The sequence below is a fragment of the Meriones unguiculatus genome, chromosome 8 (assembly GCF_030254825.1).
Source record: "Meriones unguiculatus strain TT.TT164.6M chromosome 8, Bangor_MerUng_6.1, whole genome shotgun sequence".
Lineage (NCBI taxonomy): Eukaryota > Metazoa > Chordata > Mammalia > Rodentia > Muridae > Meriones > Meriones unguiculatus.
In genome coordinates, this window is record NC_083356.1 from 108,989,834 (window position 1) to 109,011,308 (window position 21,475).

The 21,475-nt window shown below is 50.6% G+C and overlaps 1 protein-coding gene across 7 annotated transcripts; it reads right to left on the minus strand.

Annotated features, from left to right (window-relative positions):
- Window positions 1-414: 414 nt before the first annotated feature.
- Slc43a3 (solute carrier family 43 member 3) lies at window positions 415-21,418 on the minus strand. 7 transcript variants are annotated; one of them, XM_060390340.1, is made up of 13 exons: window positions 21,323-21,418; window positions 20,038-20,385; window positions 19,392-19,521; window positions 16,843-16,889; window positions 14,013-14,089; window positions 13,715-13,807; window positions 10,891-11,030; window positions 9,624-9,721; window positions 7,863-8,087; window positions 7,518-7,637; window positions 3,182-3,368; window positions 2,515-2,629; window positions 415-1,151 (listed from the first exon to the last, which is right to left on the minus strand). In XM_060390340.1, exons 2-13 carry the CDS (start codon window positions 20,219-20,221, stop codon window positions 1,032-1,034), a joined length of 1,536 nt encoding a protein of 511 aa, XP_060246323.1. In that variant the 5' UTR covers window positions 20,222-20,385; window positions 21,323-21,418; the 3' UTR covers window positions 415-1,031. The 7 variants fall into 7 exon arrangements, with proteins under 7 accessions (XP_060246323.1, XP_060246321.1, XP_021498592.2 ...); XM_060390338.1 differs by lacking the exon at window positions 21,323-21,418 and adding an exon at window positions 21,120-21,276; XM_021642917.2 differs by lacking the exon at window positions 21,323-21,418 and adding an exon at window positions 21,098-21,257 and having other exon boundaries at window positions 7,863-8,084.
- Window positions 21,419-21,475: the final 57 nt, after the last annotated feature.

Below are 21,475 nucleotides of genomic sequence, written 5' to 3' on the forward strand. Positions count from 1 at the left end.
CCAGAGAAGGCTACACAGAGGAATAGTGTACATAGACATAGAAAGCAAGAACCTTGGTCCATAGCATGGACTGTGCGCCCCTGAGGATGGACTCTGTGACTCTGGTTGTGGAGCTTTCCCAGGGGCTGCTGACAGAACTGAGACTTCTCCTGAGACCATCTGAATACTAGTTGTGCTGTGAGTTAGGCACCCAGGGTGTTTACTGAGGTGCTCTGAGCTCTCACGTCCCAGCACCCGGAGCTTGTCCCACCCCTGTGCCCCAATCCGGTGCCAAGCTGCCATGCTACGGAGTGCAGCTGGAGCCCTCCACCTCCACCCTGCCCCCAGTCCCCAACAGTGACACCCGCCCACAAATGAACCCACGCACATGTGCAAGCAAACGCTCGCACAGACCCATGGAGGTAGAAGCAGTAGTTGCCTTAAATACAGACTTTATTATTGTATAAAATTGTTCCCTAGAAAATTATTTAGTTCATGTGTCTGTGCACAAGCATGCAGTGCCCATGGAGAGAGAGTTAGAGTTTATGAACCACCATTTGGTGCGGGATATCAAAGCCAGGCCCTCAGGAGAGCAACTAGTGCTCCTAAGAGCTAGCCTACCTTTCCAGCCCCGAGACATTAACATACATACATATATATTGCCCTAAGTCAATACATCTCCCTCTTCCTGAAGAGGAGACACACACAGGCCATAGGGAAGAATGTCCAAAATCTTTCTGGCTAAGCAGTCAGCTGGTTCCCAAGCCCTTTAGGACAGCGTGACTTTATGACATCTCCCTCCCTTTCAGTGAGCTCTGCTGAGTCACTTCTGCTCCCAAATGAAGAATTTACGTGAGGCTTCGCTTTGGATCAGCGTGAAGGCAAGCCACTGAAATTCTCTTCTTGATGAACAAAGGTCCTGGATGGCAGTTAAATGCCCTGTTTGTTTGTTTAAGCTATGTCTGCCTGCTACAGTTCTACTGGATGGGCAAAGTCGTTGTGGACACCGGACAGTCAAAGGCGAGCAATGATCAGGAAAGGCATCTTTAAGGTTAGAGGGCAGGGCTTCCAGGCTGGGAGGTCAGGGATGATTTTGTCCTCTCAGCACGGCACTCATGGTACACCAGGAAGGGATGGGCCAAAGTCAGGAAAATGGCGAGTCCCATCGACACCTGGGGAAACAGGAGGGAGTGACTCAAGTCCAGTACTCCAAGCAGTGGTCACCAGCAGAATGACTAAAGTCTAGATAGCCCACTTTCCACCCCAGCACCAACGTGACCTGAAGAACATGCGGCTTATTTTTTAAATTTTCTTTTCTCTCTTTCTTGGGACCAGTCCCTGTGGCTCAGGATGACCTTGAAAGTCTAACCCACCTTCCCAAGTGCTAGAATTATAGGCATAGACCACCACACCTGACTTACTCTGTGCTAAGGATTGAACTTGTGCACCCTGTGCAAGCACTCTACCAATGAGCCACAGGCCAGCCCACTTCCTAAGTGAGGAAACAGTGGCCTAGAGGGCACCAGGTCTCTCGAGAAGCTGGGAAGGAGGAGCAGCACCTGTCAGTGAGCATCTAAATGGACACTTGGGGCTCCTGACCCTTAAGGGTGACCTCATTTCCCTAGTGACAGGCTTAAACACTTGCTCTACACTTTGATCTTTGGGGAAAAAAAATGTTACATTTATTTATTTGTGTATGTGTGGGTGCAGGAGAGAGAGGGAGTGTGTGTGTACGTGTGTGTGCGTGTGTGTACGTGTGTGTGCGTGTGTCCAAGCGCCACCGGGCACATTCGGAGGTCAAAGGACAGCTGGAGCAGCTGGGTCTCTCCTTCCACGGGTCCTAGCGATCAAGCTGCAGTGGGCAGACTTGGCCTTACCCATGGCATCTCTCCTCCCTGTGTCTCTTTTTAATGAGAACAGGGTCGTCAGTGGCTGGCACATCGACTCCTGCCTGCAGACTGTGCTGAGTTTGTAAGCCACTTACTCTCTTTGGTCTCTGTTTCCCCCAAAGCTGACTACCTCCTCGGGCTGGGCCATTAGAATCCACTGGGTATGCGGCCCAGGCATTAAAGTGTGACACTCCTGCCCTCAGACAAATGTAGTGCCGTAGTCCCCAGGAAGAAGCCAGGGTTTGCCTGCACTAACTGGAAGCAGGAAACTCGCTAGCTTGAAATTCTGAGAGGATTTTGCATCCTATTCTGGAGTAATATATGTTTATGTCATACTCACAAACAACTATTTTTCTCCAGACCTGTGAAAACCACAGGCTCTCTGGGAAGTGGTCCCGTGTTAATCCTGTGACCTTGGGAAGCCCCAGCTTGAGCCAGGTTTCTGCCTGTGACCCCAGCTTGAAAAGTGAAATCCTCAATGTTCTGTTTCTGCTCTACTGAAGAGGCTAACACAGTCAGGCCTCCTGAGCCAGCTTAGGGCGCCCCCTGCTGGAGCCCTAAGCAATAGGTCCAGCCTGGGTATCCTTTCTAGCCAGGGTTGTGCCACACACAGCCTGGCCGGAAGCAGTCCCTGCGTGGTACTCACATATACAGCGGTGCTCTGTGGGGAGACTTTGAACAGGGGAAACTGTAGCAGAGACACGACGGCTGACAAGGCCATCACCAGCCCAAAGAGCTTTCCAAAATGCTCTGCAGGGAAACTAGAGAGAGATAACAGGTTTCAGTGAGTTTTTCTAACACTCCTGGCCCACCCCACCCCCAGCTCTAAGCAGGGGCCTGGTATTTGAGAAGGCTTATTGGCCAGCTTTGCTGTCATCTACCCACACAAGCCTTTCCTTCTCCCTCCCATTCTGCTTGATCCTTCTAACCATAAGACACAGAGGAGGCATGGTACCAGGCCCTATGGGAAGAAAAGCCAGGCTCCGGCTGTGCCTGGGAAGGCCTTAAGGAAAAGATAGATGCAATCGAAGGAAGCAAGGATGGAGTGCCAAGGACACAAGGAAGGGAAAGTACCTTTCTAAGTCTTCTCTGGGAGAGTGTGAACAGTGGAGGGCAGTGGAGGGCAGTTAGAGTGGACCAGGTAGACAGAGAGCCTCACTGAATCACTGGCATGTGAATGTTCCATCTTCCCACCTGTGTCCATCTCCAGCCATCGCCACTTCCACAGTGGCCTCGCCTGGCCACCTCCTGGCTCGTCTCAGCCCACAGTTTCCTCACTGCCAGCCCGCTTCCCTTTTCCCAAGCTCACTTACGCCATCGTGAGGAAGGCAGCGTTGCAACCGTAGAGGAAGGAGCGGTTGATCACTTGCAGGATGAAGGTGGCGTACAGCAGCTGGATGACAGGAATGGAGGCACACAGGAGAAAGCCCAGGCACAGCAGGGACGTCAGGGCCAACGAAGGCACCGTGGAGCAGAGAGCTGCGGCCTCGGAGGAGGAGCCTGGTTCAGAAGGGAAGAGAGGTGCCTGGAGCTGAGCCCACGGGAGCGCAGGAAAAGCCAAGAGAGGTCATAACCAGGTCGCACATCAGCTCCAGCTCCTCGGTGTTGATGGCTGCCCTCCTGCATGCAGCCATGTGTGCCTGCCCGTCTCAGTTCCCCGGGCTCCCTAACCAACTCAAAGATGCGGTAGCCTCTGAACTGGCTCCACACCCAGTCTCATCCCCTGCAAGCCAGAACGGTGATGGCGATGATGAGGATAGCAAAGGACTGGAAGCAATCCAAACTGTCACCGACACAGTGACACGAACTACACGCCAGCCCCGTAACGGAGGGCTGGACAGCAGTTCTAGGGTGAGGAGGGTCTCAGAAACTGTCCTGGAAAAGACAACCACACAACTGTGTGCTCTGCCTTTTACCAAAGAAAGGGACACACATAAATATATGTTTACGTAGGTGATGACTGTATTTTAAAGAAAAGCAACAAAAGTGCTCACTGGAAGAAATGAGGAAATAAAAAAAAAAACAAGGAGAGAAGGAACTGTCTTGTTTCTCAGTTTTAGTTCTGAGGAAATGTAAATGCTTAACTTGTGAATGCTTTCAACAAAACTCAAACAGGAAAGAAGCAAGCGAAGCACTCTCAAAAATCAGAAAAAGAAACAAAAAAAAGAGTTCAATGAACATAAGTGTATCCAATGGGACTTGTGTACATGTATATGTATGTACGTGTGTGTATGCGTGTGTGCAGCATGTGTGTATGTGAGTATGTGTTTAGGGTCACTGAAGCAAGAGAAAGGCGACTGTGAGCGTGCAGAATACCCCTATGAGAATGAATGACATGAAGGCAAGAAAGGAGACTGTTTGGGGAGGGACCAGCAGGAGGGAGGCAGGGCAGAGGGGCAGGAGGGGAGGAAGAGAAAAGAGAATGGCGTAGACTGAACATAGGAAATGCCACAACAAAGCCCGCACGATAACTTCAAGTTTTAATTTTAAAAAGGGCGAGCATACAAGGAGAGAGAGATAGACCTATCCTAAAGTCTTCGTTTTTCACTAGGGACCCAAGCCTCGTTGGAGAAACAGCCAGCTAAACAGACCCTAGCAAAGCTCTCTCTGCACTGGAAGGCAAAGCCACTGCCTAAAGCTAAGCCACGCCTGAGGGTCCCACACTTTAGACCTTTAAGTGGCCAAAGGTGGGTCAGTGTGAGCCTGAAGAATATCGAGGGCCGCTGAGATGGCTCAGCGAGCAAAGGCACCTGTCACCAAGCCTGCCAACCCGTGTCCCGTCACTGCGATCCACACTGGGAGGGGAGAACTGAGCCCCACAAGTTGGTCTCCAACTTTCGAAAGGGCACCCCAGCATGCACCTACACTCACACACAAAATAAACAGGAAAAACTGCTTTAAGCTAGGTATGGTAACCCAAGCCTTTAATCCCAGCACTCAGGAAGCAGAGGCTGGTAGATCTTTATGAGTTCAAAGCCAGCCCTTGTCTACACAGTGAGTTCCAAGCCAGCCAGGGCTACATGGAGGGGGCCTGTTTCAAAATATAAAAACACAACAGAAGCTTCTGATAATGGCGAGGACCGGACGGTGGTTCAGAGGAAGAGTGCTTGCAGAGCATGGAGCATGGGAGAAGTCTCCAGCAGTGAGGGAGGCGGAGCAGAGCAGATGGAAGCATGTCAGACACACTATGCTACTTTTTTTTTTTTTTTTTTTTTTTCAAACAAAGCAATCGTCCCTCAAAATCATGTAAGATTCTCTCATGGTCTCCACATATGAAATTTTCAAAAATAAAGTTTTTTAAAACAAAAATACTTTTTAAAAAACCCAGACACAAAATGAGACCACTGGGCTTTGGTGTGCAGCCAGCTGGGCTCTAAGGACGCAGCCGTTCCACTTGTCTCTGGGGGATGAGGAAAAGCTGTGCCACTCTGGAATTGGTTAAGCGAAGGAGGAAGGCAAGCGTTTACTTCAGCGTAAAGAAACAGTGTCTTCTGGAGGAGTCACAGCTGCTAAAAGCTGGAGGAAAGATGAAAATAGCACCCTAATCAAATCATAGGTCTCAAATTGACCACAGTGGTTGCAAAATCATTAGCTGCTTGGGCTGATGGGAAGCGTTATAAACGATGAGCCAGACTAAGTTCTGAAGCGAATGATCTATCTCAGTGTCGTAACAGCAGAGACAGTAAATAGCAGCGGCCTGCAAAGGAACCGGAGAAAGGCCACAACTCCGTTTCTATTTACTCTTGCCAAAAAAAAAAAATTGAGTCTCCTCCAAGCTTCGAATCTGCCTGTTTACAGGAAACGCCCAATCAAAAGAACCCATTCATGAAATACCCAAAGGATGCCAAGTCCAATGTGGGAACTCTGACAGGAAAAATACCCACTTTCTTCAACAAATAAACAAGAAGGGGAGGGGCCCTGACATAAACCGGCGAGAAATGGAACTGGGCTATAACTCAGTGATAAAGCATTCGCTCAGCACGCATGAGGAGGGGGGAGAGTCTGTTAGCTGGGCACTTGACAGCAGAAAGATCAGAAGTTCAAGGCCATCCTCAACTACATAGTGAGTTCAAGGCCAGCCTGGTTACATAGTAACTTGAAGGCTAGCCTAAAATAGATGAGACCCTGTCTTAAATAAGTAAATATTAAATATACATATATATATGTATGTATGTATATAGAAATGCAGAACGCACATCAATTGAATTTTGTCCTTTCTACTTTGTGTGGACTTTGTATGGACACACTGGAAAAAAATCAGTCATGAAACAATGTGCTGAGGACAACCAGGAAGACGTGAAAGCTAGCTGCATATTAGAAAACACTAAGAAAATGTTGGGATTTCCATGGAGATGCTGACTGCAGAGGCTGTTTTTGTTAAGGAACCCTGTGACATATCTGCAAGTAAAGACGGCGCCCTGTCTAAGCTTGGCTTCAACACTGCAGCAGGGCTAGGTGCAGAGGGCCGAGAAGGGCGCAGACAAGGCCAACCATACCTGGTTCGCCCTCACCCCAGCTGGGAGTGAAACACCCCAGCACCCCTCTGCTCTACCAACCATACCCACAGGATCGCATTCTAACCCTGAGGCCTGGTGAGCAGCCTGACGCCCTCTCACACTCTCTCCGGCTTTCCCACACCTCCCTGCACTCTGCACTCTGCTTCGTTTGCATCACGCACTGGAAGGATGCAGCTTCCTGAAGGCCTTACTCTGTCAGCCCCACCACGCCATTGCTCTTCAGCCACCGCAGGCTCATCTCCTTTTCCTCCCTTCCTCATCTTTTCCATCCTGGTTTAGATGTCACCCCCTCCAAGAAGCCTTCCCTGACAACAACGCCACCTCACCCAGAACAGGTAGTGTTCACAGCCCTCTGCGTGTTCACAGCCCTCTGCGTGTTCAGGCTGTACGCTTTCAGAGGTGTCCTGACTCACAGTCTATATCCAGAAAAACTGTCGGAGGCCAAAAATAACAGCAAGTTAAAAATGTCTTTAACGTACCTAGCCTATGGGGTATCACGGCTCAGTGTACGGTAGCTCAGATATGCTCAGAACACTTCATATCACCTGGGCAGAACCGCCTAACAGAAAACCTACTAGACAATAATGCACTGAATATCTCGTGTGATTTGTGGACAATGAAAGTAGAAAAGTAGGGGCTGATGGCTAGCCCAAAAGGAGAGATGGCTCAGAGGTTAAGAGCACTGGCTGCTCTCCTAGAGGTCCTGAGTTCAAGTCCCAGCAACCACCCATAATAAGATCTGATGCCCTCTTCTGGTGTGTGAGAAGATGGAGCACTCATATATAAAATAAATAAATTTTTTTAATGTTAAAAAAAAAAGAAAGAAAGTAGGAAAACAGAATGTCTATGTGGGTGTGACTTGCCTCGTCACGGAATCAGCCGTCCGCCAGTCACAGGCCATCTGTACTTTGTGGATTGTAACTACCTGACTACCTTTCTCTACCCGCTGGATAAGGAACAACTTAAGAAGACACACGAGCCTGTCTCAGCCACTGTTAAGGGTCTGAACCACGGGCGACAGGAAGTGTACAGCCAAGGATGGAATGGACGGACGAACAGCCCAGGAAGAAGGGTCAAGAGATGCCTGCAGAAGCTGTGAAAACCTCCCCTCCTGGCTCCCTCGCCGTCTTACCTGTCTTTTTGGCTTCCTTCTGATACTTCTGTTTAAGGCAGTCCATGAGTAAGCCGTTCCAGGGGGCACACAGCACCCCAAAAAACTGGGTGATGGCAAAGGCGTTTGTGAATGTACTGACTTGTGGCCCAAAAGGCGCAGAGCGGGGTTGGATGAGAAGAGATTTCCAGGTTAATTTACAAGAGAAGGCTCTCCCTTCCGGCCTTTCTCTTCTCCAGCCCTCCCCAGCCCTCCGAACTCCCCTAGAGCGCACAGCTTTGCTGGCACAGCGCACACTCCCGAGTCCCTCGGGGTCCTGTGTCCCTACCCAAGACCTATCGAAAGGCAGCTCTGAAGCCCACATACCTTGCACACTGTTCCCGCCAGCCAGGGTGGTGAGAAGAGAGTTGAGTGTGCCAATGAACAGGTAATGCCAGAGCTGTATGACGGACAACCACAGCACGTGCAAGAAGAATCGGCGAGAGAGCACGCAGCTTCGAAAAGAGGCCGTGTGCTGAGGCGGCTGCTGCTGCTGCTGCTGCTGCTGCTGCTGCTGCTGCTGCTGCTGCTGCTCCAGCCCAGAGTTCTCTGCTGGGGAAGAAGAAGGACTGGATGGGCCAGAGGGGCCCTGGACAACACAGTCTCAGGCCTAAGTTCTTGTCCTTTCCTGCCTTCTCTGAGCTGCTGAAACTCCCCCACCTCCACCCCTAAGTGCGCTGTGTCATCCTGCCCTTCCACCTTGGATGGCTGTCCCGCTGTTCCTCAGTGTCCTGAAATCTGATCTTTCTCTCCCAGCCTGCTCAGTGACACTCCCGGCTGTAATAGCTTTCTGATCTTTCTCAGCCACGATGGTGAAATGACAGACAAGATGAGCATTGGGACAGAGTGAGCACTAGTGATGGACTGGTCTGCTTTGTGTCCCCTGCATTTCCTTTGCACTCAGAATCCCTTGTTTGCCTAGGACTCCCTTCTTAGCCCTGGTCCAGTTGTGACCTTGAATTAAACGTTCTGTTCCTTACCCAGCTGACCAATTCACTCCTCCCTATGCAGGTAGGCTGGCTAAGGCTTTAGAATACACGGAACGCCCGAGGCAGCCTGGTTTCACACCTCTGAAGCAGGTTCACTTTCCTCTCGATCAGGTGAGCCTTCCACAGTTCTCTTACTCTCTTTATGGTCTGAGACAGGGTCTTACATAGTGTAGACTGACCTGGAACTCACTGTGTAGCGAGGGTTGACCCCGACCCTCTGGTTCTCGCTTCCACTATGACAGACGTGCACAGCGCTGGGACTGAAGTGGTGCTTCAACATGCTCAATGAGGGCTCTGCCGAGCCACATCCCTGGCCCCTGTTCCTTTTTCTTCCTTAACAAATAACTTTTATTGTGTGTATTTAAGGCATACAACATGCTGTCATCGGGTACATATAGATAGTAAAATGGTTGCCATAGCAAAGCAAATTAACATATCCATCATCTCACATTGTTGCCCATTTTTTGTGTGTGCCAAGAACAGCTAAAATCTGCTCATATAGAAAAAAAAATATCTCAAATACAATGTAATTCTATTAACTGTCCTGCTCTGGAAACTGCTTTCTCCTGCCCAGCTGCTACTTCTGCCCTATGACCTGCCTCTCTCCAACCCCTCCCTCCTCCTCCTCCTCCTATTTTTACTTCTAGTGTAGCTAGCAATGGTTTATAATATTCATAACCAAAGATCCAGAGCAGACAGAGGAGGAAAAGGATGAAGGGATGGAAATGGTACAGATACACAGAGGTCAGATCCAAGAGACATAAAGAAACGGAGACACAGATACCAGCCTTGGTGCCCTAGAAGCCAGGAGAGGGCAAGGCCAGACTGTGTGGGATGAGGCCAATGAAGGCAGACTTCAGTGTAAGGAGCGCTGAGGTATGTGGATAAAGTAAGAACGAGGCATTGACAAGACACAAGGCCTGCCCTATTGGGACCCTCTCTACATGAGGGGATCGAGAAGAAGTGAATGCTCCTGCATGCCTGGCCTGACTGCAGCCTGAGCCCCCGGGAAGGCTTCCTGGAGTTCAGGACAGATGAGAGGCCACCCAGGCACAGGACTGCCGGCGTCTGCAGGGGGCATGGGTGAACCAGAACTCACCTTCCTTCGGTGAAAGAAATTCCTTTGACTGCAGCTCCTTGATTTCATGCTCAGCTACTTTCTTCTCTTCCTTTCTGCCACCAAACCTGGAGCACAAGCTGTGGAAATGGAAGGCCCAGAAGCCAGGCTAAGGACTGTGAGCTGGACCGAAGCTGCGGGTCCTCGTCCTGCTGCACATGGAACCACTTTTGAGCAACCTGTGGCAGCCTGGACCAGTTAAATCAGAATGTCTACTGGCTAGCAGCCAGGTTTACAATTTTCCTTTTTTTTTCATGTGTGAAGATCTGATTGACTCTCATAAACAGACAGGTTTGGGGTACCCTGGAAGTAGGAAAGAAGAGACTGACTCCTGCTCCAAGTCTCAGCTCTGACTTTCTCACATGGCTTACCCTCAGAGCCTCATTTTTTCAGGTGGAACACGAAGGCTTGCGACCATGAGAATGATATCAGAGTGCATGTGAGGCGCAGCAAGCTGCAAGTGAGCAGCAAATGAAGATGCCCCTAGCCCCCTATAACTGACGCCAACGTGCCTACGGTCTTCGCCTCCTCTGTCTCCATCCTTGGCAGTGGGAGTCTGCCCGTTCCTGTCCCCACCTTGGCTAGACATGTGAGCTGCTTCAGCCAAGACCATGAAGCAAACAAGTGACGCATCAACTCCAAGTCGAAGCATCAGAGAACATGTCTGTGCATTTCTATCTTCTCTCTGAACCCCAGATCCACTATGTGCAAACACCCAGGTAAACCTGCTGGAGCACTAGCCTGTGACACAGACATTCCTGTCACTCCAAACCCAGTGTAAGCAAACCCATACCAACCAGCCAACTCCCTGCTAACACATCAAATGATCAAAGGCATAAGTGATAAGCTCATCCAAGTCTGGCTGCAACGTAAGAAATAAATTCTTAGGAACTGGAGAGATGGCTCAGCCGTCAGGACGTTCTGCTGCTCCGGAGGATCCAGGCTTGGTTCCCAGTACCCATATGGCGGCTTACACCATCTGTGACTCCAATTCTAGGGGACCCTTTTCTGACCTCCATGAACACCAAGCACATCCATGGTATACATGCATTTACACAGGCAAAACACTCATACACATAAAATGAAAATAAGTGAATCTTTGAAAAAAAAATAGGAAAGAAACGACAAGAGGAAGAAATGCTTAGTTCCTTAGTGCAGGAGTCGCTAACTAATGAGCTCTTCTCTTACAGCAGGTTCAATCATCCTTCCTCCTACTTAGCTCAGACGGGAACCGGCCGGCCATGCTTACCCATAGCTGTAGCTGGGGGGCAGTGGGAAGGGGATGTGTCCCCGGGGCATCAGGAGGAAAGTCCGCCCAACGTGCCAGGCACTGCACACAGACAGGAAGAGGAAGGAAGCCCTGAGGCTGACGCCCTGCTCGTAAAGAAGCTGCAGAGAGAAGAACACATCAGCGTGATCACAAGAACATTACAGAACTTGCCAAAAGCGCAGAGAAACCCAAGTGTCTGTAGATGGACGAACGAATGAACACTTGACGGAGTATAATATTCAGCCTTAAAAAGGGAGGAATAAGATGGCACCCAGCACAACAGGGACAAACCGTGAGAACATGACATCGAGTGAAGATAGCCAGTCCCAAAAAAACAGATTCTGTCTCGTTCTGCTTACAAGACCTTCTTGGGACAGTTGGACTCATAGAAAGTAAGATGGCAGTTTCCAGAGGCTGGAAACAGGGATGGGAAGAATGTGGAGCTTGTGTCTAATGGGTACAGGGTTCCAGTTTTATAGGGTGAACTTTCTGGAGACGGATGACGGTCTCCATCATAGGGTTGCTCCACAGCATAAATGTGTGCAAACCACTAACCTATATACTTAACACATCATGGGTTCTGGGTCAGCTAGATGGCTGGGAGGGAAAGCTGCCTGCTGGCAAACGTGGTGATCCAAGTTCAACACCCACAGCCCATACGGTGGATAGAGTCCCACAAGTTGTCTTCTGACCTCCACAGACATGTTGTCACACGCACACACACACTGCATCCATAAATAAGTTTTAAAATTTTTATGCTATATGTGTTTTATCATGTGTGAAAAGTGTGGGAGGCAGACGCTGAAAGCCGTATTTCCAAAGCCTGAGCCTCCTGCCTGCCCTCCTGCAGCTATACAAATATCCCCGGTCCTCATGTCCCTTCACCCAGGGCCCCGTGGCAGCAGGGGAGCCATCTTGAGCTGGCCTTACAGTCTGCGGAGCCTCCTCACAGAACTCCCAGAGATCACTTAGCCTAAAGCTATGACCTCCCCAATAACAAGCCGTTCTGGCCAACCCTTCACATGAGAGCTCATCTTACAAAACACCTCCGTGGGGAGCTGAAAGGCCACCCTTCCCTGTGCGCTCCTGGGTGAGTCACATCATAAAAGGAACCTCTAAAGTCCTCAACTTCCAGGTTAGAAACCACAAATGGTGACAGGGGGTGACGCTGAGGTCTGGAGAAACAAGATGGCCACCCGGGAAGCAACTAAGTCAACTCCTGCTCCAGATCCTCCCTTCCACCTCCAAAGCCTTACCTGGGAAGGAAAGGGAACCTGGAGAATGCCTCCTGCACCACCAGCAGAGGGTCTAGAGAGCCCAGAGAATCACACCCTCTATGCAAGGTGCTCACGGGACTAAATGATGCTCGTGAGCCCGAGGTATCCAGCCCAGGTTGGGCGGGTTAGGGTCCAGCATTCTTCACTCTGGTCTCTCACACTGTGTTCCAGTCTGTTGCCTCACAAAGTGTGGCTTACTACGGTGTCCTAACACCTTCCTTCCCACTGCAGGCTTCAGAGAGGAGGAAGAGAGGGGGACAAAGAAGAGGCTTTTGTTTTGACGCAGGCTCTGAGGCAGGCCAGGCAGCTTCAGGCTCGCTGGATTAGATGACCTTGAACTTCTGTTCCCCTCATGCTGCACCTCTATCTGTCTCTGGTAGTAGAGACAGAGATCACCAGCTAGCTTAGACCAATCAGAACTCACCCCACTGGTTCTGGCAAAATACTAGCCAGGTAACACTGTTAGCATTGACTTAAACACCAAAATCACTAGCAAAGCCAGCTGATTCCTGCCTGTAGCCTCAGCACTGGAGAGCTTAAGGCAAACAGATTGATAGTTTGAGGCTAGCCTGGGCTACAAGATTCAGTCCAGCCTGCCATACACAGTCAAACGCTGTCTCAAAAACAAATTAATTGAAGTGAGGTGTCATGGTACACATCTATAATCCTAGCACTCAGAAGGCTAAGGAAGAAGGATCATGAGTTTGAGTTTTGAGTCTTGGGCCAGCTTAAGAGGCCTTGTCTTAAATAATGATAACAACTGATGTAATTTAATTAAAAAAAAAATTGGAGAATGGTTGTTAGAGGGTCACTAATATCCGTGCCAACACTTTGTTCTCCTGACATGACTAGCCCTTGGGAGAGATAAAGAGGCCCCTGTGTAGTCTCTAAGGCCCTCACTAACCCTTTCCATTCTGTTTTGCAAAGCGGAAGCACACATCAGCAAATGCCGCCTAGTTTCTGTCCTTCCCTGACCCAAGGGATGCCATGACCACATCTTCCTTCCTCACTGAGCAAAGACTATAAGCTTAGCGTGAAGAGAGAGTTTAGCAGTCGTCAGCTTAGCTCTAGAAACAAGCAGGCCTAAGTACAGGTTCAAATGCCACAGTGCCGGGTGGCAAGCTAAGACTGTGGCGCCTGCATCGAAGGCTGGCAGAAGCCACGCAGGGCTCACAGGACAAGTGCCTGGACTAAGTAAGGGCTCAAGGGCTGAGGAAATGTTGAGTAACAGCACTCTGTGTGCAGATGTGTGTGTGTGTGTGTGTGAAAGTGTATGGAGGCCAGAGGCCAGCCTTGGGTACCATCCTCAGAAGAAAGGGTCTCTCGTTGGCCTTGGGACTTGCCATGTAAACTAAGCTAGCCCCAGAGATTTGCCTGCTTCCAACACCCCATGCTGGGATTACACGCATACCAGGACACTCAGCTTTTTCACTCGGGTCCCGAGAGTCTAACTCGGGACTTGCGCTCACACACATAGCAGGCACTTTCCTGACTGGGCCACCAGCCCCAGCCACTGGCATTTTTACCTTAATGATGAGGAAGACTGCTGAGGAGGAGTCAAACGCTCCGTTGTAAAGGGTGATGATGGTTGAACGGTGTTTGCCAAAAAGATTCCCAATCTGAAGAAGACAAGCAGAGCTGACTAACTTACTCCTGAAACAATTATCCTCTCTCCTCAGCACGCAGCACAGGCCAGGCTCGATTAATCCGACCCTCTTACAGCCCAATTCCTCCCACCCTGGCTTGGGTCAACCCCCCTGGAAACAAATGATGCCTACACCAACCCCAGGCGCCTGGGGGGAGGAGGGGGATGCGGGCTCACACCTGCAGGTTGGTGATGAGAAACAGGATTCCTCCCACGGCGAGCATGGGCATGGCCAGGAAGAGCAGCAAGGCTGACTCTGGAACCGTAAGAGTCACGGGAGTGGTGAGCTCCTCTCCCCTCTCTCCAGGAGGCTCCACCCCACCAGCTTCAAACTCCAAACAACACAGCAGCTCCGCACTCGTGTCACCAGCCCAAGGGTGTCCTCGGAGACTCTCCAATCGCCCCTCCCAGGTGTCCTGAGACCCCTTCTCCTCAGCAAAGATGTTCTGAGTCGGTGGTGGACCACAGATGCCTGCTTCCCCACCTTGGGAGAAGAGGATTCTGGGTCCCACCTCAAAATCACTGTAAAGCCATGACCTCGAGCTACCTGCTGCATCTTCCTCACTCTCCTCACCTGCTATGCAGATAGGGACACTCTCCCAGCCCACTGGGGCGCTGTGAAAACTGAAACCCGGTGACCTTTCTCACATGAGAAATGTTGCGTGAGTAAAGCATCGCCTGCTGCCGAACAAAGCAACAGACAAGCAGAACCAACATGGAAGCAAGGCCTCCCGAGCGCTGGATGTCCTAAATGACTCAGAATCACCGAAAAATAGATTTCATTTCATTTCTGTTTGTTTGGCGTTTGTTGAGACAGGATCTCTCTGTGTAGCCCTGGCTGTCCTAGAACTCACTCTGTAAACCAGGCTGGCCTCGAACCCAGAGATCCACTGCCTCTGCCTCCCAAGTGCCCGGATTAAAAGTGTGCACCACCACCACCAGGCTGAAAAAGTGATTTTTAAAAAGGAACAATTTTCCAACAGGTAATCCAAAGCCTGTTGGTGATTAGGTCTACGCTAGCATCCTCTGTTTTTCACATTTTATTTGTATGTGTGTGTCATGTGCACTCACTGGCATATGTGTGAAGGCCAGAGGACAACTTGAAAGAGCCGGTTCTCTCCTACCGAGTGGGTCCTGGGAATCAAACTCAGGTCATCCAACTTGGTGGCAAGCACCTTTGCCCACTAAGACACCTTGACAACCTCTCAGCCTCCTCTTAAGTAACTGCTGCCTAAGACACCCAGGAAGCTCTGGAAAGACAACTTTAGAGATGACTCACACTATTTGCCATTCACTTCTGTCGTTAACAAATGTACATCTCTCCTGTGAGCTAAAGAAAGGAGATCAGTTTCATAGTAAAATTATCCTAACCTCCAAATTTTCCCCAAAACAAAAGTCTTGTTTTACTAAGGAAGAGGACTTTTGCTCAACTGGAGTTCTTAGGCTCAGATTTTTTTTTTTTGTTTTTTTTAAATTTGTTTATTATTTATACAGTGTTCTACCTGCGTGTATGTCCACACAACAGAAGAGGGCACCAGATCTCACAATAGATGGTTGTAAGCCACCATGTGGTTGCTGGGAATTGAACTCAGGACCTCTAAGGAAGAGCAGTCAGTGTTCTTAACCTCTGAGCCATCTCTCCAGCCTCCAGGCTCATATATTTGAATGGTTGGTCATTGTGGAATGGCACTACTTAACAGGGATTAGGAGGTGTGGCCTTGGAGTGGGCATGGCCTTGTTGGTGGATGTGGCCTTGGAGTGGGTGTGGCCTTGTTGCTGGCCACGTATAACTTAGGGATGGACGTTGGAGTTTCAGAAACCCAAGCCAGGCTCAGCGTCTCTTTCCTGCTGCCTGTGGATCCAGCTGTAGACCTCCCAACTACCTCGCCAGCACATCTGCCTGTTTCCCCGCCATGCCGACAATGGACTAGGCCTCTGAAACTGTAAGCCGGCCTCAATGAAATGCATTCTTTATAGGAGTTGCTGTGGCCGGGCGCGGTAGAGCGCGCCTGTGATCCAAGCACTACAGGAGGCAGAGGCAGGCAGATCGCTGTGAGTTTGAGGCCAGCCTGGTCTACAAAAGGAGTCCAGGACAGCCGGGGTTACGCAGAGAAATCCTCTCTCAAAAAACCAAGAGGTGCTGCCTCAAAATTACAAGGCTTCTGTGTAAGTAAACCACACCCCCTCCGTACACACTCAAGGGAGCACAGCATGTGTCTACAACACAAATAAGTCATAACATGAAGAATGGGGCTTAGCGCTCAAAACTCCCAAATGGAATTACACACGTAAGTGACAATATAAATAAGTGCTCAGAGCTCACAAATGTGACTTCTGTGAGACTGTGTGGGACAAAACAGCCGCTGGGTTTGCTGAAAACAAGTGGTGCCTCCCTGATAACGTCAGCTGGCCTCGACACAGCTATTACACAACGTGTTTACAGATTTTCATTTCCCAACACCCCAAATCAAGCCAGCGAATCTGACCCTGGGGAAGAATGTTGGGGTTATCTCACAGCCAGCCCAGCCACACACCTCTAGGCCCACTTCCTACTGTGTACCTGTGGCCTCAGGCGAATCCCAAGCTGGCGCGTGGCCTCTAATCTTATCTTGCCCATCTATCTCAGTTACTCCCCGCGTAACACAGGAGAGGAAAGCAGGCAGACTGGGATGCCCAGACGTTTACAGTAGTAACCATTGGTAGCAATTTCTTTTTTTGGGAGGGCGGGGGGCAACAGGATTGTTGATTTTGATTCTGCTAAGTGAAGATATTTTCAAAATTATTGTGCATGTTACAAAAAAGTAAAACCTGAGAGAACATTTTAATACTGTGTAGACATAACTCTTTCCTCAGTAGGACAAAGTTTTCATAGACAGGCAACAACTCAGCAACTCTTGGGGATTTTTTTCAAATTGTGGACCTCTGAAAACCCCACAAGCCCTTTGCCTCCTGCACCTGGCCCATCCATCCGCTCCCCCATGCCTGTCTCTCCCACCTGTCTGCACTCACCTGCCGAGGTGAAGGCGATGATGAGTGTGGCACAGGTGTAGAAGAATCTGAAACACAGGAGTATCCAATTAAGAGAAAAGACATGAGGGCCAAGCAGGAGGCTGCTAGCCTGGCCTTCAAGAGGAGGTAGAACTTGACGCATGGTCAGCCAGGGAACTCCGGAGGCATAGCCATGTCTGAGAGGCTCAGCCCCAGAGAAGCCCCGACAGACTGACAGGCTGTCCTGACCCCACAGACACTAAGTGTGAGAAGAAATCTCAACGGCAAACGTGATGAGAACCTAGAATCACCTGGCAATGAGGTGATTAGTTAAGTCATGTGGGCAGCCCCATCTGGACATGGGCCCGGCTGTTCCCATGGCAGGGGCTCCTGGACAGCATAAAACAGGGAGCGTAAGCCCAGCACCATCCTCTGCTTCACTGCAGATGTGGTGTAAACTGCTCTCTCGACTGTGACGCTTCCGCCATGATGGACCACAACCTGGAACTGTGAAAAAGGGCTTTCTCCCTCAAGTTGCTTCTGTCCAGGGTTTTACCCCAGTGACAGGGTCTAAGGCCAAGCTGGGAAGTCTTGGAAAATGAGCTCAACTGACAACACGCTGTGTAAAAGACTCAAGCACAGTGGGCAGGCACAGGCCCTCTTGTCCTGAGGCCCTGGGAAACAGGACTGATGCCTCAGGTTCAAAGCCCTGAATTCTAACTCCTCCTCCACATATGTATGTCTTTGTACAAGGTGCTGCCTTTCTCTGGGCCATGGTGGCCTTTTCTGGAAAAAGAAAGTGTTAGTTATGACATGCAGCCATGAATAGCTGTAAATTTGGACTAATGGAATTATAAACTCAGTAAAAACAACAAAAAAAGTTATCAAGATGGTGTGTGTGTGTGTGTGTGTGTGTGTGTGTAACCTGGACTGCATGGCTGTTGAGAGTTCAGGTGACAACTTGGTGTCGCAGTGTCAGAAACGCTGGACATGCCTGGACCAGACTGATCTAGATTCCAAACTCAGTCATTGAGTTTGAAGCTGGGGGTGTGACTTAGAAGCTGTGGTGGCTTGAATGAAGTGCCCTGACAGGTTCATACATGTTTGTCCTTGGTCCCCACTTGGTGGAAAGGAGTAGAAGGCAGAGCCTTGTTGGAGGAGGTGTGTCACCCGTGGCTCTGATGCTTCAGGAGCCAACAGCGCCCCCAGAATACTCTCTGCTTCCTGCTTGTGGATCTAGAGGTGAGCTCATAGCTGCTGTTCCAGATGCCTAAGGTCATGGTTATGTTGTGCAGGCAATTCAACTGGCCTGCCCTGAGGAACCTTTACCTGCCCTGAGGAACCTTTGCCTGCCCTGAGGACGTCCTATGTCAGTACCTGCGTTCGATGACATCATCAAGGCCAGGTACTTCGGGTCTGCCGCTCCACCCTTCCTCTCTTCCTCTCTTGCGCTCTTCTCTGTTCTCTGTTGTCCCTCTGTCTCTCTGTCTCTGCCCTCATGGCTCACTCAGACCCTAACGCTCTTCTGCTTCCATTCCCCCGAATAAGCTCTTTCGTATAAGAGCTGTTGTGTGTGCATGTGGCATCATTTTTAAATCCTAACAGCTCTGCCTTCCCTCGCCATCACACAGTCTGGAACCATGAGCCCAATTAAGTGTTTCCTTTTATAATTTGCCTTGGTCATAGTTTTTTGTCACAGCAACAGGAAAATAACCACTATAGAAGTAGACACTTGCCTGGCTTGCATGGAGCCCTGGGTTCTATTCCCAGCAGCATTAAAAAAAAAAAAAAAAAAAAAAGTTCAGGCGATTCCAGGGTAAAACCCAGGGCTCCGGGGCCCCTGAGTGGTGGAGGACTTTGCAAAGAGAGATAACCAACTCGGTGCCATAAAGCAGAAGAAGTTCAGAGGACACGTGGTGGGGAAGAAGCCACAACAGGAAATGAAAATTAAAGCTTCCGTCTGACTTATTCACCCCACAGCATGAACTTGCTTTACTCTACCCTCCCTCCGTTCTGACGGCTCGTCACACACATGCGCCTGCTCTGAGCTGTATCAGGGCTCAGCAGACCCCTGCTTATCACTGAACCTGGCCGTGAGCGTATGGCAATCAGGAGGCAGCAGACCCCTGTGAAAGCAACAAAGGCCTCTGACTCATATGCAGGGGAAACCTGCATGGCAAGAGCCTCCTGTCTAGTCAGAGAGAACCCGAAATTCCACCAACAGGGTTATGCAGAGAATGATGAGCAGGAGGGAGTGAAGATGAAGCCTGAGCTACGTAGTGTGAGGCCCTGCCAGAAATGAGACTGGGGGTTCCAGAGACAACGAGAGCAGAGGGTATCAACTGTACATTCTGTTGGCTTTGTAGCTCTGGCCTCTCAGGAAGTTGAGCATGTAACAGGACAAGACATTAGTGGCTACAGGGAACTGAGGGAGTAGGAAGAGAGGAGCGCTGTGGAAGTCCACACCCTGTACGTGACCCAGCTGCCAGGGCAGGGCTTCTCCCCAAATCACACTGCTTGCCTGAACACCCCCTCTATTGCTTCTGCCCAGGCCAAAGCTCTCAACTTACATGGCTATAAGGCGGGCCACGGTAGTCTTGAAGCGGTCAAAGATGTAGCCCGTGGGAAAGGTCATGAAGTTGTTCATGAAGGATGCCAGGGTGAAGATGAGTGAGAACTTCTCATCCTGAGATTTGGAGTCTGGGAAAGAAATGCTCTTAGCAACCCCGGTTATGTGTGATTCGGAAGGAGAATCGCCCCAACCTTCCTGCCAAGTAAATTCTCAGACAGCCCCAAGACTAGACTCCCCTCTACTCTGAACAGCTTTTTGGATTGGAAAGCTGACTATCAAGTTGCATTAAAACATAGAGGTCTCTAAAGGCCTTTACAAGCTGCACTTCCTTCCTTAACACCCTCCACATTGTGGGAGCAGGGGGCTGCTGACTACTGCCTCCGTCAAAGAAAGGCTGGTAAGGGAGTGGCGAATGGCGTCCGTGTGTGTGTGTGTGTGTGTGTGTGTGTGTTTGAGACAGGGTTTCTCTGTGTAGCCCTGGCTGTCATGGACTCACTTTGTAGAGCACGCTGGCCTCACAGCGACCCACCTGCCTCTGCCTCCTGAGAGCTGGGATTAAAAGGGTGCACCACCAAGCTGGGCTCTCTCTATTCTTTCCCATGTCCCTGCGAACAGCTGCCTTTAAAGGCCGTCCTTGTCCTTACCAGGGGGCCCTGTTGCATTGCTCTGGGGCCAGCAGTCCTGGCCACAGGACTCTTCAAAGTACTTTTCTTTTTTGAACACAAACAACAGTGAAGTCCAGCCAAAGAGGACACCGGCAAAACCAATACATTCCAACAGCCCGGTCAAGAGGGTGGCCAGGTAAAGGGGCAGGCCTCGGCCAGCCATGGTCTGAGGTGAAGCGGATCGGCACGCCCTGTCCCGAAGGTCTGAGACGGACCACTGGTGGGATGTGTGGAAATTCTCTTTGGCAAACCCTCGACTTCAGAACCTTCTTGTTCCAGCTGTCCCTGGGTTGGGCAAGAGGCACCATGGAATGGTCTGTCCGGATCCTGGAAGAAAAGGCAGGAGCAGCCTGCTACAAGAAGCCTGTGGAAAAGGCAGCAGCGGAAAAGCGGTCCTCAGGAGAAGGGCTGTGGTGCTCTGGGAAGTGAACCAAACTTTCACACACGACCAGGGAATGTAGCTTAGCAGCGATAGACAATTATCAGAGTTCATTCTCAAACGTGGAAAGACAAAAAACAAACCCCAATACTGTTCACACCTGCTTTAGTTCACAGCTTCTGTGAATCCATAAGGCAGGGGTCTCAGTGGCAACACATGCCATAGAAGGGAAAACCATCCTGCCCAGTGTTAGGGGCACCACAAGAGGTGGGGACCCCTGACTTGACAGTCTGAATGAAATGCACAGGCGCAGCCACCCCGAGCCATTCACAGGACACGAGGGGCCCTACACCTGCTAACGCTCCATCTAGCAGCTAGAGCTCTTCAGGGAGACATAGTGAAACGAAAACTTGTGAAGGTTTCTTCAAGTTGCGCCAGGGTCACTAGGCAAAAATCCCCAACAAGACCCTTGTGTGGGAGCACAATCCCCATGCCCCCTGCCTCCACCAACACCCGCCAACTTCCACCAGGCCCAGAGGTGGCGCCCCATCCCGCAGCCGCTCCCTCCCAGATCGCTGTCCCCGCAGCCCCACCGCCATCAGGCCGCCGCCCTGCGCCGCCCTGTCTGCCCCTGCCAGGCCCGACCCAGCCCTGACCGACCTGACCGGGCCCGGTGTCCTACCGGGTCCTTCCAGCGCACGCCAAGCCCTGGGTCCGCGGTTCCTGCACGCGCCTGGGCCGGATTTCCTTGCTCTCATCGCCTCTCCCAGTCCCCTGCTCACCTCCTCCCGCTCGCCCCTTCCCGTAAGGGCTTGGGACCCGCCCCCCGGTCTCCATCACTTCCTTCTTCTTCTCTCTTTTTTTTGAAACCTTCTTTTTCCCTACCTCAACAGCTGCCTAGGATTCGGACAGGGTGTCTTTTGCTCTCTTTTGGCTGGCTTTAAGCCATTAGGTTACCCTGCCTCTGCCGTCCCTAACCAAGGTAGTTTTAACAGTTCCAGGAACTGGTCCAGCCGTAGAGATCAAAGGGCACAGCGC

Coding starts and splice junctions, on each gene's coding strand:
- Slc43a3 (XM_060390340.1), bottom strand. CDS start 20,221: ATGGCTGGCCGAGGCCTGCCCCTTTACCTGGCCACCCTCTTGACCGGG. Junction 14,090..16,842: donor CATCGCCTTCACCTCGGCAG/GTGAGTGCAGAC, acceptor TTACGGTTCCAG/AGTCAGCCTTGCTGCTCTTC. Junction 7,638..7,862: donor TGGCGGGAACAGTGTGCAAG/GTATGTGGGCTT, acceptor TTGGGCCACAAG/TCAGTACATTCACAAACGCC.